The sequence below is a fragment of the Camelus bactrianus genome, chromosome 8 (assembly GCF_048773025.1).
Source record: "Camelus bactrianus isolate YW-2024 breed Bactrian camel chromosome 8, ASM4877302v1, whole genome shotgun sequence".
Classification (NCBI taxonomy): domain Eukaryota; kingdom Metazoa; phylum Chordata; class Mammalia; order Artiodactyla; family Camelidae; genus Camelus; species Camelus bactrianus.
In genome coordinates this window covers 32,681,469-32,701,473 of record NC_133546.1, presented here as the reverse complement: position 1 = coordinate 32,701,473, position 20,005 = coordinate 32,681,469, and the positions used below count along the sequence as shown (strand labels likewise).

General features: G+C 38.9%; 1 protein-coding gene across 8 annotated transcripts in view; it reads left to right on the top strand.

Annotated features, from left to right (window-relative positions):
- Positions 1–20,005, top strand: part of NCOA7 (nuclear receptor coactivator 7) — a 130,739-nt gene that overhangs the window by 89,933 nt on the left and 20,801 nt on the right. For 7 of the 8 annotated variants that reach the window (XR_006728417.2, XM_045524468.2, XM_074368403.1 and 4 more), the window contains 2 exons: positions 1,436–2,481; positions 3,780–3,948. Coding sequence is in view for 7 of the 8 variants with exons in the window: in XM_045524468.2 (XP_045380424.1) it covers positions 1,436–2,481; positions 3,780–3,948 (1,215 nt within the window). In the remaining variant the exon portion in view is untranslated. The remainder of the gene's footprint in view (positions 1–1,435; positions 2,482–3,779; positions 3,949–20,005) is intronic. The other variant, XM_010965515.3, reaches the window with a different exon arrangement.

Genomic DNA, 20,005 nt, shown 5'->3' with positions numbered 1-20,005 from the left:
TGGGCAGAACACCTTTGTGTATGCAGGTGCCCGCAGGACAGAGACATTGTCACAGTGATCTTTTGTATATAGCATTTTGGGGCTCAGTGAATGCTTATTGAACTGAAATGAATTTATGAATTAAAGAGGTTTTTTTTAAAGGATTTGTCAGAGCCTACAATTACATAGGCTTTTATTTTGTATTGGAAAAGTATTGGAAAAGCATAGATGTCCTGTGCAAGTGATTTATTCAGTAACTTTGGGGAGACAGTCTTGTAACTTGAGAACTTCCTGGCACTTTGTTGTTTTATTGTCATAATTATTTCAAAGCCAGAATAATAAAGTATTATCTGAATGTGGTTTAGCCATTTTAGAAAATCTATTTCTGAAACCTGAAAATGTTATTTTTAAAAAAGGTTTTTATATCTGTTTTTAACCCAGTATCAACACTAAGGTAAGTAAAACTACAGATTGCTCAAGATTATTTCCAATCAGAGTTCAGAAAGTATATTTCTTGACAATTATTTTATGCTTGGAGGAGGGCGTATTTAATCAATATTGTTGTGTAATTCGAAAGTTCTGGGTAGTAAATCATCTATTATTAAGGAAAAGCAGTCAACTGTGTCCCAGCACAGTATATTTCAACTGATAAACCAGTTGCTCATGGCCACTGCTTATTGTCATAAAGGAAAATGATACTGTCGTAAAATGAAAGAGTTAAGAAGTTTAAACTTAGTTAAGAAAGTTAAAGTAAGTATTGTAAGTAAAAGCTTATTTGATTTACTTTTCTATGAATTTTCAGACTGTAACACGGAGCAGGTGCTATATATCCACAGTAATAGTGGGAGCATCCTTTGCATTTCCCTCAGGAGTAGAAGGATGTCTGTTGTGGGGAGCATCAGGTCCTGAGCTGTGAAACCCACAATTAGGGTTCAGTGCCAGTTACTTCATAGAGCAGTTAAATCAGTAGCTACTAAGTCAATGAGCCATTCTGAATTAATGCAGTTGGTTTATATACTATTTTATAAAAAAAGGAAATGCATTTAATATTTAAGGAACTTTAGTCATGGTATTTTAGTGATGATACTAAAACATTTCCTCTCCTTTGTCCTTCATGAAAAGCAGAAACATTACTTCATCATTAAAAATCTGGTGGGTGACATCTCCATGTTCATCAATGATGTCAGATACCATTCATGTGTGTCTAGTGGGCTGTGCAAGCAACTCTCATGATTCTTTGTTTTGCTACTTTTTATAGTTGATTTACTTTTCATTTTGAAGTCAATTTCTTGATTTCATTTCCTTATTTTGAAATCACTCAAACATAAATTTAAGTTGTGGTATATTTATGTTTTGGTTTTTGGTTGGGTTTTGTTTTGGTTTTTGCCTTTCATCCATTTTGCTTTCATTTTTGTTTTTAACATTCCATGTGCACCCACCATTTTTCCCCTCACAGTGACCTACCTCAGGATCTTTGTCCTCTGTACAGGCCTGGAGAATGGGAAGACCTGGCTTCAGAAAAAGATATCAACCCATTCAGTAAGTTCAAATCTCTCAGCAAAGAAAAACGGCAGCAGAATGGAGAGAGAATCATCACTTCAGATTCCAAATCCACAAGGCCTTTGGAGAAGTCAACAGAATACACACAGACGAAGCCCTCAGACAGCTCTGTGTCAAGAAAGTTGAAGAAACTGGAATCCTCTACAGAGGCAGCCAGTGGATCTACCCCAGTAGCTAACATCCGCAAGGAACCTTCTGACACTCAGACTGCATTTGAATCTATAGCCAAAGAAAATTCTCTTTTAGGGGAAGATGATGACTTCGTTGACTTGGAAGAACTTTCTTCTCAAACTGATAGTGGAATGGACAAAAGAGACACCTCAAAAGAGTGCCTTTCTCTTGGCCCAGAGGAGCTAAGGAAGACTAAATCACAAATAATTAGTTCTACTGTGGAAAAGCAGGCACAGTCAGCCCTGAATTTTTCAGGACCAGAGTGTGATGCTGAATTGAAGGGGGCCCTAGACTTAGAAACCTGTGAGAAGCAGGATATAATGCCGGAGGTGGACAAGCAGTCTGGTTCCCCAGACAGCCAGGTGGAAAACACACTGAGCATACACGAAGATCTAGATAAAGTTAAACTCATCGAATATTACCTTAATAAGAACAAAGAGGGGACACAGTTATCTGATAACTTACAGAAGGCAGAGTTAACTGATGGCAAAAGCATTGAGCCCGTGGGAATAGACATCACCCTTAGTAGTTCTCTTCCTCAGGCAGGTGATCCCCCAACTGAGGGCAATAAAGAGCCAGAGAAAACCTGGGTAAAAGAGAGACCACCCCTTCCACTGCAACTAGGCTCTTCTACAGAAGAAAATATGAATAAAGAGTGTCCAGACTCCTCTTTGGAATCAACTCTGGACAATAGCTGCCAAGGCGCACAAATGGACAATAAATCCGAAATTCAGTTATGGCTATTAAAGAGAATTCAGGTACCCATTGAAGGTAAGCCATTTTTCTTTCATTTCTTTTATATTTTGTTGTGTAGGCATACCTTGTTTTGTTGTGCTTCACAGATAACGTGTTTTTTGCAAATTGAAAATTTGTGGCAACCCTGCATCAAGCAAGTCTATGGCACCCTGTTTCCAACAGCATTTGCTCACTTCATGTCTCTGTGTCACGTTTTGATAATTCTTGTAATATTTCAGGCTTTTTCACTATTATATTTGTTATGGCGATCTGTGATCAGGGATCTTTGCTATTACAACTACAACTTGCTGAAGGCTCAGATGATGGTTAGCATTTTTTAGCAATAAAGGATTCTTTAAGGTATGTACTTTTTTAGGTATAATGCTATTGCACACTTAATAGACTATGGTATAAACATAACTTTTACAGACACTGGGAAACCAAAAAAATTGTGTTACTCAATTGATTGTGATATTCGCTTTATTGTGATGGTCTGGAACCAAACCTACAGTATCTCCAAGGTTTGCCTATATAGGTGCCTTTCTGAAATTTGCACAAATAGCAAAAAATAATAAAATAGTACAGTTATTTGAGAAAAGTGTTTTCTCAATAGAGTATATCTTTACTGATAAACCAGAAGGGTTTGAACTGCTCAGGTCCACTTATACTGAGATTTTTTTTCAATAAATATGAAACACAGTACTGTACCACCCATGGTTGGTTGATTCCACAGAAGAGGGACATGGAGGGCCATCTCTAAAGTTATACATGGATTTCTGACCACGCGGTGGTCAGTGCTTCTAACCCCTGTGTTGTTCAAGGGTCAATTGTAATTGGGAAAAATTAGATATATGGTGGTATCTGTTTTGGAAATTGAACTATGATATTGAATTCTATTTCAAAGGTAGTTTGCTTTCAAGTAACCTTCCCTTTTCACTTTGAACTTCTAAATATTAAAGGAGTTTAAAAGATTTCTGAAGATATTTTAGTTCTAAAGTGAATTGCATTATGGTGTGATTGGGTTCTTGGTACCGTTTGTTAATACATCTTCACAGTTCTCCACTCTTGGCTGTTGTGTTGGTTTTTATGCTCATTCCTAGTTTGCAGCATCTCATGTGACGTAGACCAACCTAAAACAGCCAAACCTTTTTCTTTTTGTGCTAAAGAAGATCTGAAAAATTTAATTAGTCCTAATGTGATGATGTTGTATGATGTGTATATTTTGAGTTTCCATCACTAAGAGGGGGATTGGACACTATACTTTGTAAGTTGAAATGTTTTATTATCACCAATATTGTCAATGAGGGACTTTTTTTCCTTCATGTGTAATTCAGATATACTTCCTTCAAAAGAAGAGAAAAGCAAGACTCCACCCATGTTTCTGTGCATTAAAGTGGGAAAACCAATGAGAAAGTCCTTTGCCACTCACATGACAGCCATGGTCCAGCAGTACGGCAAACGAAGGAAGCAACCAGAGTACTGGTTTGCTGTTCCTCGGGAGAGGTGAGTGTGGGCTAAAATGAGAAATCTGTTGGTTAGTTAGATTGTAACTGCATCTCAATTTTTAAATTAATCTTGAAATGCTTAATTTTATTATTGAATAAGAGATTTCTCTTAATTGTACCTTTTAGACTTTTTAGAAGGATACTATTTCAGGAGCTTTCTGCTAAAGGGTGGTTTCAATATAGCAAATTTGAGGTCATCATAGGTACCGTGTGCTAAATCCCTTCCATAACTTTCTGCCCAGTTAAACTTTAAATGAAGGAAGATTGAAATATTCTCAAGTGCCAGTAATTGGAAGTGCTAAGCTGTTGGGAATAAAGGAATATGATGGAGCAGATCCAAACCCCAAGTGCAAGAGAGAGGCAGGATTTAAATTTAAAGTAACTAAATTCTGGGGTAACTAAAGATTGCTTTCTCCTTATGGAGAAGCTGTCTGTGACTCAGCAGCATGAGAAACGTGATCAGAGGTCACCTGGGTGGGCTTGAGGGGCTTTATACCTCTAAAGAGATTTGTATTTTTAAAGTGCCAGCGAGAACATTTTATTGGTGATGAGACAGTCTCAGATAACAGGGGTAGTGGCAGAGACATTCTTCAGCCGTACCTCATTAACGAAATCTTTGTAATAGAAATAATTAGGAAACATCAGTTTTAGGAAAAAAAAAAGTTTTTCTTTTGTGTATGTGATAGAATAAATATGTCTTTACAAAGAACTTGCAATCAGTTTTCAAAATTATTAAACCTATGTTTTTCTTTTTCCTAACTAGTCACGAAGCATCATTATCTGGGCAGACCTTTTGTACAGACCAAGTGTAAATATACTCAGTGAGGTTCCTTAAGCATGAATTTTTAAGAAAGCAAAATTAAATTCCAAGCACCAGCACACCTTCTGGCTCATTAGTACCTAGAATGATAATTCTCATCGAGTTGCCTGATTTTAATATATTATACTTTAATGTGGAAATAATTAATAGGATTTTAATTACCAAATTTGCTAATATCTTTTCCCTGTCTTAGATACAAGCCTACATTAACATGGACATTAAACATGATTTCTTTCGTGTTTTAAAAATATTTTCCTTTTCCCATGCTTGTAGCCACAACACTGTCTCAGTACTCAGGGATGCTGGGGAGATGCAGAGAAAAATGTGTCTTTTACATTGCTCCTGCTGAAATATTTTTAAATAATAAATTATTGAAGCCCTGTTGAAATAAGTGTTCTAAAATCAGATTTCACAGATGGACAGTATCTTAGAGGTTAAGGCCAATTCCTGATTCTATAGGTGGGGAAAACAAAGCACTGAAACTCAGCCACATTTAGATTATGTGGACTTCTTGGTCTATCAGAAAAACTACCTGTCACATACCACTTTTTCTCTGGGAAAATGTATTTTTTATAATATAAAGAAATTAGTTTTTTTCAGTTTTATTATCTTTAATGAGACTGTGTGCACCAAGGACTCATCTAAATTGCTGTAATTACAGCAATCCTGTACATGTAGCTATTTTACTGTCATTTTTTAACCTTGAATATATCTTAATGGTGGAATAGTGTATGCTCTTTGACCTCATACACAAGTAGTTTTTGTGAGCTTTTTAAAGTCGGTCACTTGCTGAATTCTAGTCCATTGTATTTTATAATATCCATGACTTTTGTCTTTGGCTAGCCAATAATCTGACATATTTAGTTTTGTTTCTTTAATTACTAATTAACCAAAGATTTCCTGGGAGGCATTATATCCCACTATGTTAATGATAGATTTTTTTGTGTGTAGATGTTAGGAAGTTTTTTTTTCAATTGTTCCTTTATGTATTTCCATTTCTACCTACCCTAAAAAGGAAGCCTCATTTTAGTTTAAGATTGGGAAAGATGAAATTCTGAAGTTAGTTCCCACCCAGAACTCCAAGTGCACAGTAAGAAATAAGGAGAGTTCATTTTTTTTTCCAATTTATGAAATTCTTCAGGACTTTAGGCTCAGTGACGTCCTCAAGGAGCTAGGAAGCGGTGTGCGATGCTTTTCTCACTCTGATGATAATTTCTGGATTCCCTTGCAACAGCAAACTGAGCACTTCTACTTGCCTTTCTATTTAATGGATCCTGTATTCACTGGAGTTACAGCAGCAGAGTGAAGTCGCCCTGGCAGTAGCTTTCTTCCTCGGTCACAGTGTGTTCTCATAGACCATCTAGACGTGACATCATACTCTCATCAGCAGGTCTCTTTCACTCCCACAATGCACCACAGCTCCTTGTCACAGGAGATTAATGCTTTCCTGTTGACATAAGTTCACAAATGTGTTTCACTGTTCCTTTCTATTGTTCCTAATACTTCTTTGAGACGTTTTGGTTTTTTTTTCCTTTTTTTATTACTATTACTAAGCAATTAACTCTATGACAACACTCCTTCAGTTATAATGTGAGTTATGGCTTCCTAAATGCCATCACTGAATCAATAGTCTACAAAGTATGAGAATGGAGAGGGTGGAAATCAGGGGAAGCAATGATGGAAACCTGTGTATGGTCTCGACTTATCTTCTTTGTTTTTGATGGGGTTTTCTTCCTGTAACCCTTGTTATTAAATTTTTAGATACTAAAAGTCAGAGATGTGAAGTTGTTAAAAAGTGCCTAAATATATAACAATAGCTTTATTTAGCTTGGAAGTTGTCAGAAGAGCAAAGAGCACTACAGAGCCAAAAAAAAAGCTGATAGTTTTTTCTTGCAAACTCACACTTTGCTACTTGAGACGTGTCCACATTCATTGAGGATGAAGTGCATGTTGACTTTAAACCCTCCCTCTCTCCATTGCAGCTTGTAGAATCATGTGCTTCCCGTGAATCAGGTAAAGATGACAGTGGTATGTTTGGGAGATGTACACAGCCTCCAGAATGTATAAGCCTGGGACATCCAGGCTTTTCCTACTCTCCTCTTGATGATAATGACATTAAGACAGGAAATAATTGTGCCTCATTTTAATCATTTAGAATGGGACTTCTCAACCTTACCACTGTTGACATTTTGAGCTGCATAATTCTGTTTGACAGGATGTCCTGTGCATTGCAGGATGTTTAGCAGCATCAGTGGCCTCTACCCATAGATGACAGTAGCACATTTCCAGTTGTGATAACCAAAAGCGTCTCCAGATGTTGCCAGAAGTCCTTTGAGGGACAAAATTGCTTCACATTGAGAACTACTGGCCAAGCATTGGAGTATTAGATCAGGGCTTATATACCATTCTGAACGTATTATGGGCTGTAATAGCCCTGGCCCTCTCCAGCTCCAGCTGTCCCGCCAAGGCAGCCCCAGTGCGTTGCACCCTGAAACATCCTGGGCCATGCTTGCTCTAGCCAGCCTGACAAAGCCACTCGGTCTACACAGGGGACACTCCTACACAGGACCACACCTTCAAGACTGGGAGAGGTGGCTGTTTCACCTAATTCATAGAAACAAACATAGAAGGTCAAACAAAATGAAGAGACAGGAGTATATTCCAAACAAAAGAATAAGATAAATCCCCAGAAAAAAACTCTCATGAAATCGAAATAGGTAATTTACCTGATAAAGAGTTCAAAGTAATGGTGATAATGATGCTCACCAAACTCAGGAGAAGAATGGAGAAACACAGTGAGAAGTTCAACAAAGAGTTAGAAAATAAAGGAAAGAATCAGAGTTGAAGAATACAATAAATAACTGAAATGAAAAACACAGTGGAGAGAATCAACAGCAGAGTAGATGATATAGAAGAATGGATCAGTGATCCGGAAGATGTAGTGGAAATTACCCAGTAAGAATAGCAAAAAGAGCAAAATTTAAATGAGAATAGTTTAAGGGATCTCTGGGACAACATCGAGTGTACTAACATTTGCATAATAGGGGTCCCAGAAAAAGAAGAGAGAATGGGACAGAAAACTTATCCACAGAAATAATGGCTGAAAACTTTCGTCACCTGGGAAAGGAAACAGACACCCAGGTCCAGGAATCAGAGTCCCAAACAAGATGAGCCCAAAGAGCTCCATACCAAGATATATCATAATTAAAATGGCAAAAGTTAGAGAATTTTAAAAAGCAGCAAGAGAAAAACAACGAGTCACGTATAAGGGAACGCCTATGACTATCAGCTGATTTTCCAACAGAAATTTTGCACACCAGAGGGAATGGCAGGATATATTTAAAGTATAGGAAGGAAAAATACAATCGAGAATACTTTATCTGGCAAGATTATTGTTCAGAATTGAAAGAGATCGAGAGCTTCCCAGACAAGCAAAACCTAAAGGAGCTCATCACCACTTAATAGGCCTAAGAAATGTTAAAGGACCTTCTTTAAATGGAAAAGATAAGGCCATAACTAGAAATAAGAAAATATGTGAAAGAAAAAAAATCTCACTGGTAAAGGCAAATAATAGTAAAGGCAGCAGATTGACCATTTAAAACTGCCCAGGACTCTGGTCTCCTGTGACCACCTCAGTGCACGTCCTGGCCCCTCTTGTCCTGCAATGCAGCTCCCCACTAGTGTGAAGGCTGCGTTGCAGAGGAGAGTGCACAGTTGTGGGGAACAGAGCCAGCTTGGACCCAGCAAGGCACTGAATAGGGAGAGAGTAGCCGTTCCTGGCACTCATGGAGCTGGCAGGTAGGGAGTGGTCTGGAGTGCTCTGACTGGCATGCTTGGACCAGCCCAGCACGTGCCAATGCTGGGAGCAGGGAGAGCACACACTTAAAGGGAACATAACCAGCTCAGACCTGAACCTCAGGGCTTGTGCTCTAGCACCTTGGGACCTGCCCCTGCCCCTGCCCCTGCCCCTGCCCCTGTTAAGGCATTGTCAGCCACTAAGCATAGGAGAAGCCCTGGCTCACCTGGCTGTGGCTCTAGCCCCTCCATTGCCAGCCCCACATCCTACTAAGGTGATAGCTGCCAGCACACTGTGAGGAAGGATGTGACCCATGCTCACTTCATATCCAGCTCTCACCAGAGCCATATGCACATGTATCAGGATGGTTCCACACAAGGACACCCCTTCAAGACCAGGATAGGTAATTGTTTCAGCTAATTCCACAGAGAAAGTTGTTTCAAACAAAAGAACAAGAGCGCCCCATCCTGAAAAATAACTAATGAAACAGAGAGAATTTACCACATAAGAGTTCAAAACATTAGTAATAAGAATTCTAGCTGAACTAGGGAAAAGAATAAATGAACAGAATGAGAATTTTAACAAGGAACTAGAAAATATAAAAAGTCAAAGCTGAAGAGTACAATAACTGAAATGAAAAATACACTAGAAGGAAATAGCAAGAGACTAAGTGATACAGAAAAACACATGAGTGATGCAAAAGATAAAATTAGGAAACCACACAATCAGAACAGCAAAAAGAAAAAAAAATGAGAACAGTTTAAGGGACCTTTGGGACAACATCAGGTGTACTAATATTGACATTATAGGGGTCCCAGAAGTAGAAGAGAGAAAGGGTCAAAAGGTATTTGATAAAATTATGGCTGAAAACGTCTCTAATCTGAAGAAGGAAACAGATATCCAGATACAGGAAGAACAGAGAGTCCCAAGCAAAATGATCCCAAAGAGACCCACACTAACTCATATCATAATTAAAATAGCAAAAGTTAAACAATTTTAAAGGCAGTGAGAGAAAAACAAAGAGTCACATACAAAGGAATCCCTGTAAGGCTATCAGCTGATTTTTCTGCAGAAATTGTGCACGTCAGAAGGGAGTGCATGATAAATGCTTCAAGTGCTGGAAGGGGAAAACCTACAACCTAGGATACTCTACCTGACAAGATTGTCATTTAGAATAGAAGTAGAGAGAAAGAGCTTCACAGGCAAGCAAAACCTAAAAGAGGTCATCAGTACTAAATCAACCCTAAAAGAAATGTCAGAGTCTTCTCTAAGTGGAAAGGAAGAGGCTCCAACAAGAAGTAAGAATTTACATAGACATAGAATACAAACTTGTGGTTGCCAAGGGGGAGGGGGATGGTAAGGGATAGACTGGGAGTTCAAAATTTGTAGATACTGACAGGCATATGTAGAACAGATAAACAAGATTATACTGTATAGCACAGGGAAATATATACAAGCTCTCGTGGTAGTTCACAGCGGAAAAAAAATGTGACAATGAATATATGTATGTTCATGTAGAACTGAAAAATTGTGCTCCACACTGGAATTTGACACAACATTGTAAAATGACTATAACTCAATAAAAAAAGTTAAAAAAAAAGAATTTATAGAAAAGGAAAAATCCCACTAGTAAAGGCAAATATCTAGTAAAGGCTTGAATAAGCCAATATGAAGATTAAAAGACAAGAAAATTGTAAAAGCAACTATAACTACAATGAACAGTTAAGGGATAGACATGAAGATATAAAATATGACTTCAAAAACAAAAATGAGGGGGAGTAAAAAAAGGTAGGTCTTTCAGAATGTGTTTGAACTTAAATGACTACCTGTTTAAAACAAGTGGATATCGTTGTAGGTCAGCATGATATGAACCCCATGGTAACCACAAATCAAAAACCTACAAGATAACTTTGTATAGTAACAGATGGTAAGTGGACTTCCCATGGTGACCATTTCATAATGTATAAAATTTCAAAGCACTATACTGTACACTTGAAACTAGTATATTATTGTAAGTCAATTTTACTTCAGTTTAAAGTTAAAAAATAATAAAACCAAAGAACAGCATTGCTCCTAAAGGAATGTTTTGTCTGGAAGATAATCCTAAATTGATAAAGTACCACAAGCAATAAGGTTGTTGGTTTTGACGGCAGCTGTTTTTGCACCTTTATTTTGTACAAGCCTGTGCGAGAAGCCATGTGAAGTGTGAGGGGGTAGGACCGTGCGCTGCCCTGGGAGAGCTGTGGAGCTTTGCGCTGCCCTGCTCTGCCAATCGAGTAATGAGCCCCAGAACTGAACCGAGATGGATGAGAATCCCGCAAATCATGAGCCCCAGAATGAGATACTTTATCCATTTTAAACATGATTTCCTAATTTGAAAAATGGGTCATAGTGAGTGTTAAGTAACTGATCATATCTGAACAATTACTGAGTTGTATGTCCTGGCAGGCACTAGGCTAGTTATAAATAAATAAGACTGGGACCCTACTCTGAGGATCATATGAAAACAGTTCCTAGCACTTTCTGGAGACTGAATATAGATTGTATTCCAAAGATTTGGCACTGTTCTATATAAAAAATACCACTATTGTCTTTTTTCCTTTCTTCATATTAAGATTATTTTCTTTCTTAGAAAGAACCAGTAATTCCTATTCAAATGAAAACTTTAAAAAAAATTATGGCTTCTTAATCTCTTAAATGTTTCATAATAATTGATTTTGTGTTATCCAGCTTTTAAAATAAATAAGATGGAAATGGAATTAAACAGCAGGAATTATGTAGAATTTGCCAAATCGTGCATAAATGTTTAATCCAAGATGAATTAATTTGTTAGTGTACTTTGTGTAATAAGTAAGCTAATAAGAGAGGGGATGAGGGAGAGGGAGAGCCTGTGGGTATTTTTAAATGTTTTTAAACTTGAAAATAATTATGCTAAGATAGTTTTAGCAACACTTGAACATATAGTTAAGTGGGAGGGGTGAGAGGTAGAATCTACTTTGCAATTTGCTTTTATCCCCACTTAATATCTTATGCATATTTCCACATTAAATACTAGATTATTTTTTTATATATATACATATGTACATATGAACAATATAATTAGCACCTTCATTATACTTCCTGGTTGATTCAGTCACGTTCCTGCTTTGGAGATTAGGTTGTTCCAAAGTTTTTTCCATTATAAGCAATACTACGTTAAACACCTTTGTAAAATCCTTCAGGTTGTCTTACCAAGTCAAATGATGTACTTAAGGCTTTTAAATACAGGTTGCACGTGAAAGTGTGTGGCATTTATACATCAGCATAAGAGTGCTCTTTGCTCTACACGCTGAGAAATCTCAGTGGTGTGATTCTTTATCCATTTGGTAGATGAGAAAGGAAACAAATGTAGCTTTTAAAATATTTTAAAGTTGAGTAAGTACCTTTATATAACATTTGTTTGAAATAAAGTCAAGTCAGTAGTGACCTGAGGATTTTTATTCTATGTGACTCCTTTAATAAGAAATTTGTTTATACCTTGATATACAAATATGTATTTGTTCAAAATTCTGAAATACCGTGTTTCTCTAATCTGCTTCTAATTAAGATCAGAAAGCCCTTTGATTATGTAGGTTACTTACCATTTTGTGCCTGCCCAGATTTGGAGTAAACTTATATGTTAAGTTGATTCTGTTTTAGAAAGCATGGTATTTCCTTATATGATGTTATGAATAACTGAAGTTCCCAAGCACTCTGCAATAGTTGGAATTTTTTTTATACTTTCAAAATCTAATGTACCCATGAGCACACTGTCCTTTGAGAAGGTGCCATCCATGTCATATGCCTCTTTCTCAGATCCAGTTTGTGATCAGTAGCAGTACCAGAAGCATAATGCTTCAGTCATACATGAATATGCATATATTCGTTTTCATATTGTTTTTCAACATAAGTTACTACAAGTTATTGAATATAGTTCCGCTATACAGTATGAACTTGTTTCTTAGGACCCTTTAAACATACAGAGTACTCAGGTCCTTCCCTCAGCATCCTGCTGCATTGGATTTGGGTTAGAACGCTAGAATCTGTTAGGCACTCTCCATATTGTGATAAACAAGTGGGCACTACTTTGTTCTTCTTTTACTTTATCATTCAATAACGTTTGACACGATTGGCCATCCCCCATTTCTTTAATACCTTCTTTCCTTCTCTCATCCCTTCCCGGTCTGTTTCTTCATTAAATGTTACTGTTTAAATGACTTTCTCTTCCTCATTGTATATGCAATTGTCTGCACCTGATTAACTCTTATATGCCAATCATTTCCAGCTATCTTTAGTCTAGAACTTTCTGCTGAGCCCCACACACATATAGTTAATATCCTTCAATATTTGGATCATCCATGTATCAAACTCAAAACAGATCATGCCCTATCATGGGTTTCTTATTTTCATCTTTGTCACTGTCACTGCCCCCTTCCCTCCCCTCCACCCCTCACCAACTCCTGCCTCCTGTTTTCTCCACCACAGTAACTGGTACCACCAGCTTTTCAGTCCCCGAAGCTACAGTATGGGCATAACCTCACCTCTCAGTCATCTCCCCACATTGCTCAGTCACCACATTCAGCTTATTCTGTCCGTTTAGCATTTCTGGAATCTCACTCCCATTATGACCCTTCTGTGTTTCATGTTACGAAGGATGGATCAGGCTTACTAGCTGCTTGGTTGGGATTTGGGATGCCCCACTTCCCCCTTTTTACCCACCTCACTTAAGTGCCCCTATTCTTTCAAATATCTTCTCTAAGAACTTTCCCTGTCTGGTTTAGATGCTCCTCCAGTGTACTCTTACCTCTGTCATGGCACATACTACACTCTTCTACAATGTGGACTACTCGTGGCTTTTTCCTACTGGACTTTAACCTTCTGAAGGCAAGGCAAAGTCTTATGACACTGTATCCTAGAAACAGCATAGGGTCTAGTATATTTATACTCCTTGATGTTAGTTTGCTGGGTGCATGAATAAATTAGCCTGTAGTCTAATAGATAAAAATGTTTAAATAACTTATTGCTTATAATTAAAATAATGCATAGACTATATATAGTATTTATATAGTTAAGGAAGAAGGAAACAAAAAGCTCATAATTTTGTTACACAAAGCTAACTACAATTTATCTTTATTTCTGTAGACTTTCAGCCTTTTTTCTATGCATGAATTAATGTAATAATAGTATATATGTATGTATACACTGTATACAACATGTGTATGTATATACATGTACATATATACATTATTGTATATTTATGTATGTGTGTATATGTATACACACACACACATACAATTTTGTAAACTGCTTTTACGTCAGAGTATCCTCTGCCATTAAATATTTGATCTGCATTCATTTAGTGAGCATGCATTACTTTTGTTGACAAGAAGTAAAATCATAAAAAAATTGGTTCTCTTATTAAACTCACTTGGAATATATCCAAGTTCTAAGGACGCTCATAAAGAATAAGCAAAATCCTCTTAAGAACATTTTCCTTTGAGAAAAAGCATGAATTAAAGGAATCACAGAGTGACCTAGTTTTCTAGCATGAAATCTTTAACCATAGTTAATGCTAAATTTTCTGATCAAAAGTCACCTAACTTTTAATGGGATCAGAGCTAAATTGAAATCATTAGTGATTGTCAGTGCCAAGAAGACTGTAGTGTTGCATAATCTTTAAAGTACTGTACTTTCTAGAACAACTTGGGCCCTACTTATCCAAGCCAGGTACATTTCAGAGTACAAACCCTATGATTTTTATGTATTACATACCATTATGTCATACTATAGTCTTATAATGATGTTTTAAGGTGAGACTGTAACCAATAAAGAAAAAATTCCAAAAGGTCTCCAAAACAATTCCAGAAGGATTTATCATTCTCATTGTGCATTTAATACAAGTTCCAAGTTTTGGAAAACTGCTGAACAAATATAGTCCAACATCAATTTATCAGTATGTCAGTATATTTATAGGACTATAGGTTACTTATGTAAATATTCTCACTTCTTTTTTAAAAAATATTTTAGAATGTCTTGAAGTGACCTTGTTGCCTCTCATTCTTTTCCTGATCATTTAACCTTTCATTTCACCAACTTAAATTTCAGAAATTCATCATTATTTTCCAACAGCACCATTTTAGGCAGCCACCCTTCAGTTAACTTCACTAACCAACTCTGTCCAATGCCTTGAGTTAATCAGTGACTGTACTGTCAGATCTAAGCTCACGAAAAAATAAGCCCCTTTATCAGTGAGCTTTTTACTGTGGTGGCTGTGCTTTCTGGTGGAGGAGTGAGCGCCAGCACTTTGGAAAGTAGCTTTTCACCTGTTTCCACTGCAGGACAATTAATCCCTGCCAATGGGTGCTGCACATAGTGTCTGGGAGTAAGTATGCAGAAACAGTAATTATTGCAAGCCTAAAAGTTTGCAGGGGCCGGACGGAGGACTGGAGGAAGGGAAGCTCAGGGGCCAGCATTCGTTACCTGTTCTGGGGATCAGCAGCTGAGTAGCTCTGCACCTCCAGCCTGATGTTACTGTGTGAACGTGTGAGCCTGGTGTTACTGCATCTTCCCATCTTTTTCAAAAGAAATTGAAATATGGATTATGGGTGTCAGATCTCCCCAATTTTTAAGTATTAGCCACTGTTTAATTAAAAAAGTAGTGAGCAGCCCATAAAGAATGTATTTGCTACTGAGGCCAAGCTATGGGGTTGCCGACCAAAGGCCTTCCAGTATTTACATTAATATAAACTTTCAGTTTTTACTTATTTTTGAGTGATCATTTTATAACTAACTTTTGTGTTGATCAGTGATTCTCAAAAGAACTTTCCTGGTGGGGTGGGGAGGGTATAGTTCAAGTGGTAGAGAGCATGCTTAGCATGCATGAGGTTCTAGGTTCAATCCCCAGTACCTCCTCTAAGAATAAATAAATAAATAAACCTAATTACCCCCTCCCCCACCAAAACCAACCAACCAAACAAACAAACAAAAAAGACCCTTCCTATTATTTTTGGTGAACCAGAACAAGGAAGCGTGTTTAGTTGGTACTTTGTAAATAAAGCTTTCGTTTTATAGACACACTAAGACCCTTTAAGAATGGGCCTGACTAACCGTTGATTTCATTTGCAGTTGTGGGGTATTGAACCTGGAAGGGACCTTACAAGGCAAGTAAAATGACCCTTTTCATGTAAGGACTTCGGGTCAGGCCATCGAGGTGGATTTTAACAGATGGTAGTTTTCTGGTAATGCCTCTGTGGGCAAGAGGGCTTTGCTTTATTGGGCTTCTGTGGCTGCATTCAGAATGGAGGAGCCTGGGAAGGTCTTAGGCTGAGTGTATTGGAATGACTTACATTTAATATCAGCATAAGGGAACAGTGGGACTGCATACATATATTTCTGTACTCATCAGGTCACATTCTTTCTCTCTTCTTCCCTCTCCTGTCTTATTATTTCCTATTCTCTGTAGCATAATGTCCTCTGAAGTATGTTTTTAATGTACTAGCTATTAAATTGTTTAATGGTTTCCACTTACATTTTTTTAAATCAAATGGGTAGATTGAGTGTTATATCTTGCTGTGTATTGCCCCAGTTTCATTTCCTACCAGTCAAGTGACCTTTGATAAGAAAAGAGTGCTTAATTGCTTTTGATTTGTTTTGGTCAAGTTTGTAGGTTTGTGTGGTAGCAGGATTTTAGATAATCACCTGAAAGGGACTTTCTAAAAGGTCTGTTCAAAAGTAGAATGAATGTGTACATTGAATGCTCCAGACACCTATATGAGGAGCTAGGTTTTCTTATCTTTGTTTTAGAAGCTCAGAGAGATTAAGGAGCTTTCCTAAAGCCTCCAGTTGATAACACACGGGACCAATTTGGGAGTTCAGGTCTTTAACTTAGAAATGTGTGCTTATTGTTCTTTACCTCACAATTATGTTTAAAAAACAAGAAGGAAAAAAAAAAAAAGCAAGAGGAAATGAAGTCCCACCATAACGTGTAGTCTTGTTTGATGTCATTGATTGTAATTATACCTAGAGCCCATACACCAAACTAGGAATGGTTAGAATAATGTTTTGTCCGAAGCATCAGCTCAAATTTTTCATTAGGTTTTATATCCCTCCACTTTACCACTTTGTCAGTTCCGGGCTTTTATGAAATAGTAAAACTAGGACAGGGGGACTGATTGTAAAGGGAATGATGAAGCTTGTTGGTTGAGACCATGAACTGACCTGAGGTTGACCCCAGGCCCACCCCTAACATACTGTGTGGCCTTGTGCAAGTTAGTCAGTCTGTGTAAGCATCTTCCAACATTGAACAGGAGCAGTAATTGCAGTGGCTACCTCCTGGGGCTGCCACGAGAAGCAAGTCAGCTTGTCCACCCACTCAGTAGAAGTTGTTGCTTCCTCTCCTGTAATCAGCAGTGCTTTGTTGCCTCTGAGGTAAGCCTGCTGCCTTCCAAGAACTGGTTTCACTTACCTTCTTTGAATTTTTCAGAGATGACAACTTTATCTGTAACTTGAATATGGTATTTCCTTTGGGTATTTCCTAGGGAGGAGGATTTCCTCCTCCCTAAAGGAGCCTTGAGCCTTAAAGAAGGAATCTGATGAATCCCAGATTTGTAATTAGACAGAAAAACCTCAACAAAACCTGAGTGCCAGGTTTTGGTATTCATGGTTGCCAGATGGGTGGGAACTAGTTTTGTGCCTGGAGAGGTGTGGATGGCAAGCTTCTCGCCATGTCCATTGCCTCGCCTGGGCTCTGGTCTTGCTCGTCTCTTGGCTGGCTCACTGTTGTAGCCTTCTCCACAAGGCATCTGTTTTGAGTCGGTCCTCTCTTTTCCTGACCTTGCCTGAGTGGTTCCATAGCAGTCTTGCAAAACTGCAGATCTGACTGGGCCTCTTCCCTGCTGGAGTCCTGGGTGTTGCCTCCCCAGTGCTTCTCAGGCTTTGGTCATTCACACCCTTCCTTCACAATTATCCCCATATCTGCAAACCACCTGTACTGCTGTTTAGTTACTAGTTGTCTTCAAAGGATTTAAATCAAATCATTCTTTTTTTTTTTTAATTTAGCCTTTTTCTGAGCAGTAATATCTGTGAAATCTGAAGTATATAATATGCTAGTTGTGTTTACTCCTAATACTCTTTAAATAAGTACATAAGTGTGAAAATAGGTTCCTCTGTGTACCTTCTGAAGTCACTGGAGCCACCCCTGCCGCACTTTGGGAAACAGGGGCCCCGGGATAAGGTAAAAGCAGTTTATCTTGTGCTTGAGAATTTCTGTGACCCTATGACCTAGCCCCTCTGGCTTTTTTTTTTTTTTTTTTCATCTCCTGCCACTCCATTAAGTAAAAGAATAAATCTTACCCTTTCCTCCCACCTAACAGGAATTTCTCCCCTGCCTGCTGAGTTCCCATTCAACACAGACATCCCAGCTCCAGGGCTCACTGGCTCCTGTCACTGTGTTGTTGGAACTGGGTTGGGATTTTTTGTTTATTCCTCTCAACCTGATCACTCTAGGGCAGGGGCTGGCTCGCCTGCATCTCAGCAGCCCTGTCCCTGTAACAGAAGCCTCTGGCAGAAGCCGCCAGTGACGTGATTGCATTGCCCCTCTTTCCGTCTGCTGTGTCCAGTTTGACCTCCTTCCAGCATCACCCTGCTCTTGAGATGCCAGGTCTTTCTGCACGCATCCCCTCTGGTAGAACGCCATTCCTCGTCCTCCTATCTCTGACTCTTCCTCCTCCCTCGACACCCAGCTTAGCCATGGCCCCCAGGAAGCCTTCCCTGCCCTAAGAGTGAAGTGATTCTCCACTCAGCTTACTTTTGTTGTCACTCTTCTGAAAATAATAACAATAATAAAAGAAAAGAGACAACAGCTTGAGAACAGAAGCCAGAATGGATGCTGAAGCAAAGATAGAAGAGCATATGTCTGGAACAAAGAGCACATTTGGGGGACTGGCACAGAACAGAGCTCCCAGGGGGCCCTGAGGAGTTTGAATTTATCCTAAAACCTGTGGGGAGACATTGGAAGGATTTTACACAGCTGGGTAAAGTGATCAGATTTGCATTTTTATTCAGCTCCCTTCTACCTCTTTCCCACTCCCTCTTGGCTTTTTTCTAGGATCATTTTTACTGTTTCCTCCTTAAGCAGGAGTCAGTACCTGAGCCGTGAATGCTCTGCTCACATGTGTTACTGCACTCATTGCTTCATGACCACATAGTAGCTGGCGTGACCTTAATTACTGATAATCCTGGTGGCTTGGCCAGAGGCTGTAGATAGTGTTCTGAGATAACTGAGGCCAGAAGCTGTGACTCATTGGAAACCGCAGGGTGAATCACTGAATTTCAGAAAAGCCATCAACAGGCTTCCTGAGGTCAAGGTAGATGATGACTGAGATACTACTGAGTTTCAGAGTAGGTCACATTTGAGAAAATTAGCTTCACTAGAATAGTGAGGGAAGGAAGAAGATTTAAGACCCTGCATCCTCCAGACAGTATCTGAGGCAGGTTTAAGAAAGGGCATACACTAAAATGTTAATGAAATCCGGACTGAAAAGGACTTGGGAAAAATGCTAACCCACATGTTAACAGTGTAATCTGAAGGGAAGATGTATAGGAAGGAGGCTTTAGGGAGAAACAAAATCCAGAAGCTTTTTTTTTTTTTAAGAATGGGGAAATACAAGTAAGTTTGTGGATGAAGATGAAAGAGATAAAGGGATGGAGGGGTGGGGTAGAAATAACAGGATATCCACCAAGGTGTGGGACTGTCACAGTACAGAGAGGAGGGTTAAAACGGGAGAGCAGTTTCTTCTCCTGAAGAGAAAGGTTGCTGAGAGGGACGGTGGAGGAGACATTATTAGAATGGAACAGTGCAGACTCCTCTGTTCAGAGATGAAAGCAGGTGGGAGAAGATTTGAGAGCTTGGGAAAGGAGGTCTGGAATAGCTGCTACATGGAGTAGTAAAGGAAGAGAACTTGAAGGGAGGAAGGAGCCCCACGACGCAGGGTTTCTCATGGCCAGCATTAGATGCCTTTGATTTGTCGTGGATGCATTAAGCACAAAGAAGCAAACACAGCAACATCCATCATACCAAGAGAGGAGTTAGATGGCTGTTTCTGTTTCTGTGGGCAGGTGTTTGGAAGGGCAGGTGCAATAGGACAAAAGCTGTGGGCCTCTAGGGGACTCTGGTGAGGGGGGGATGGAAGGATTGGCCTGGAAGTGTGGGAACCCAGGAGAGGCTAATGCTGGGGAGAGATGAGGTGGGGGTCAGGGTAACAGCAGAACTGACAGTCAGGAGGAAGGAGTGGGCTGGTGGAGGCAGAGGGACAGGAGGGGAATTTTCAGAACTTGAGGCCTGTTTCCAGAGGGCAGGGTTTGGTTCTGGGAACTAACCACTAAGAAAACCCAGTTAAGTTAGCCAAAAAGGACCCTTCCAAG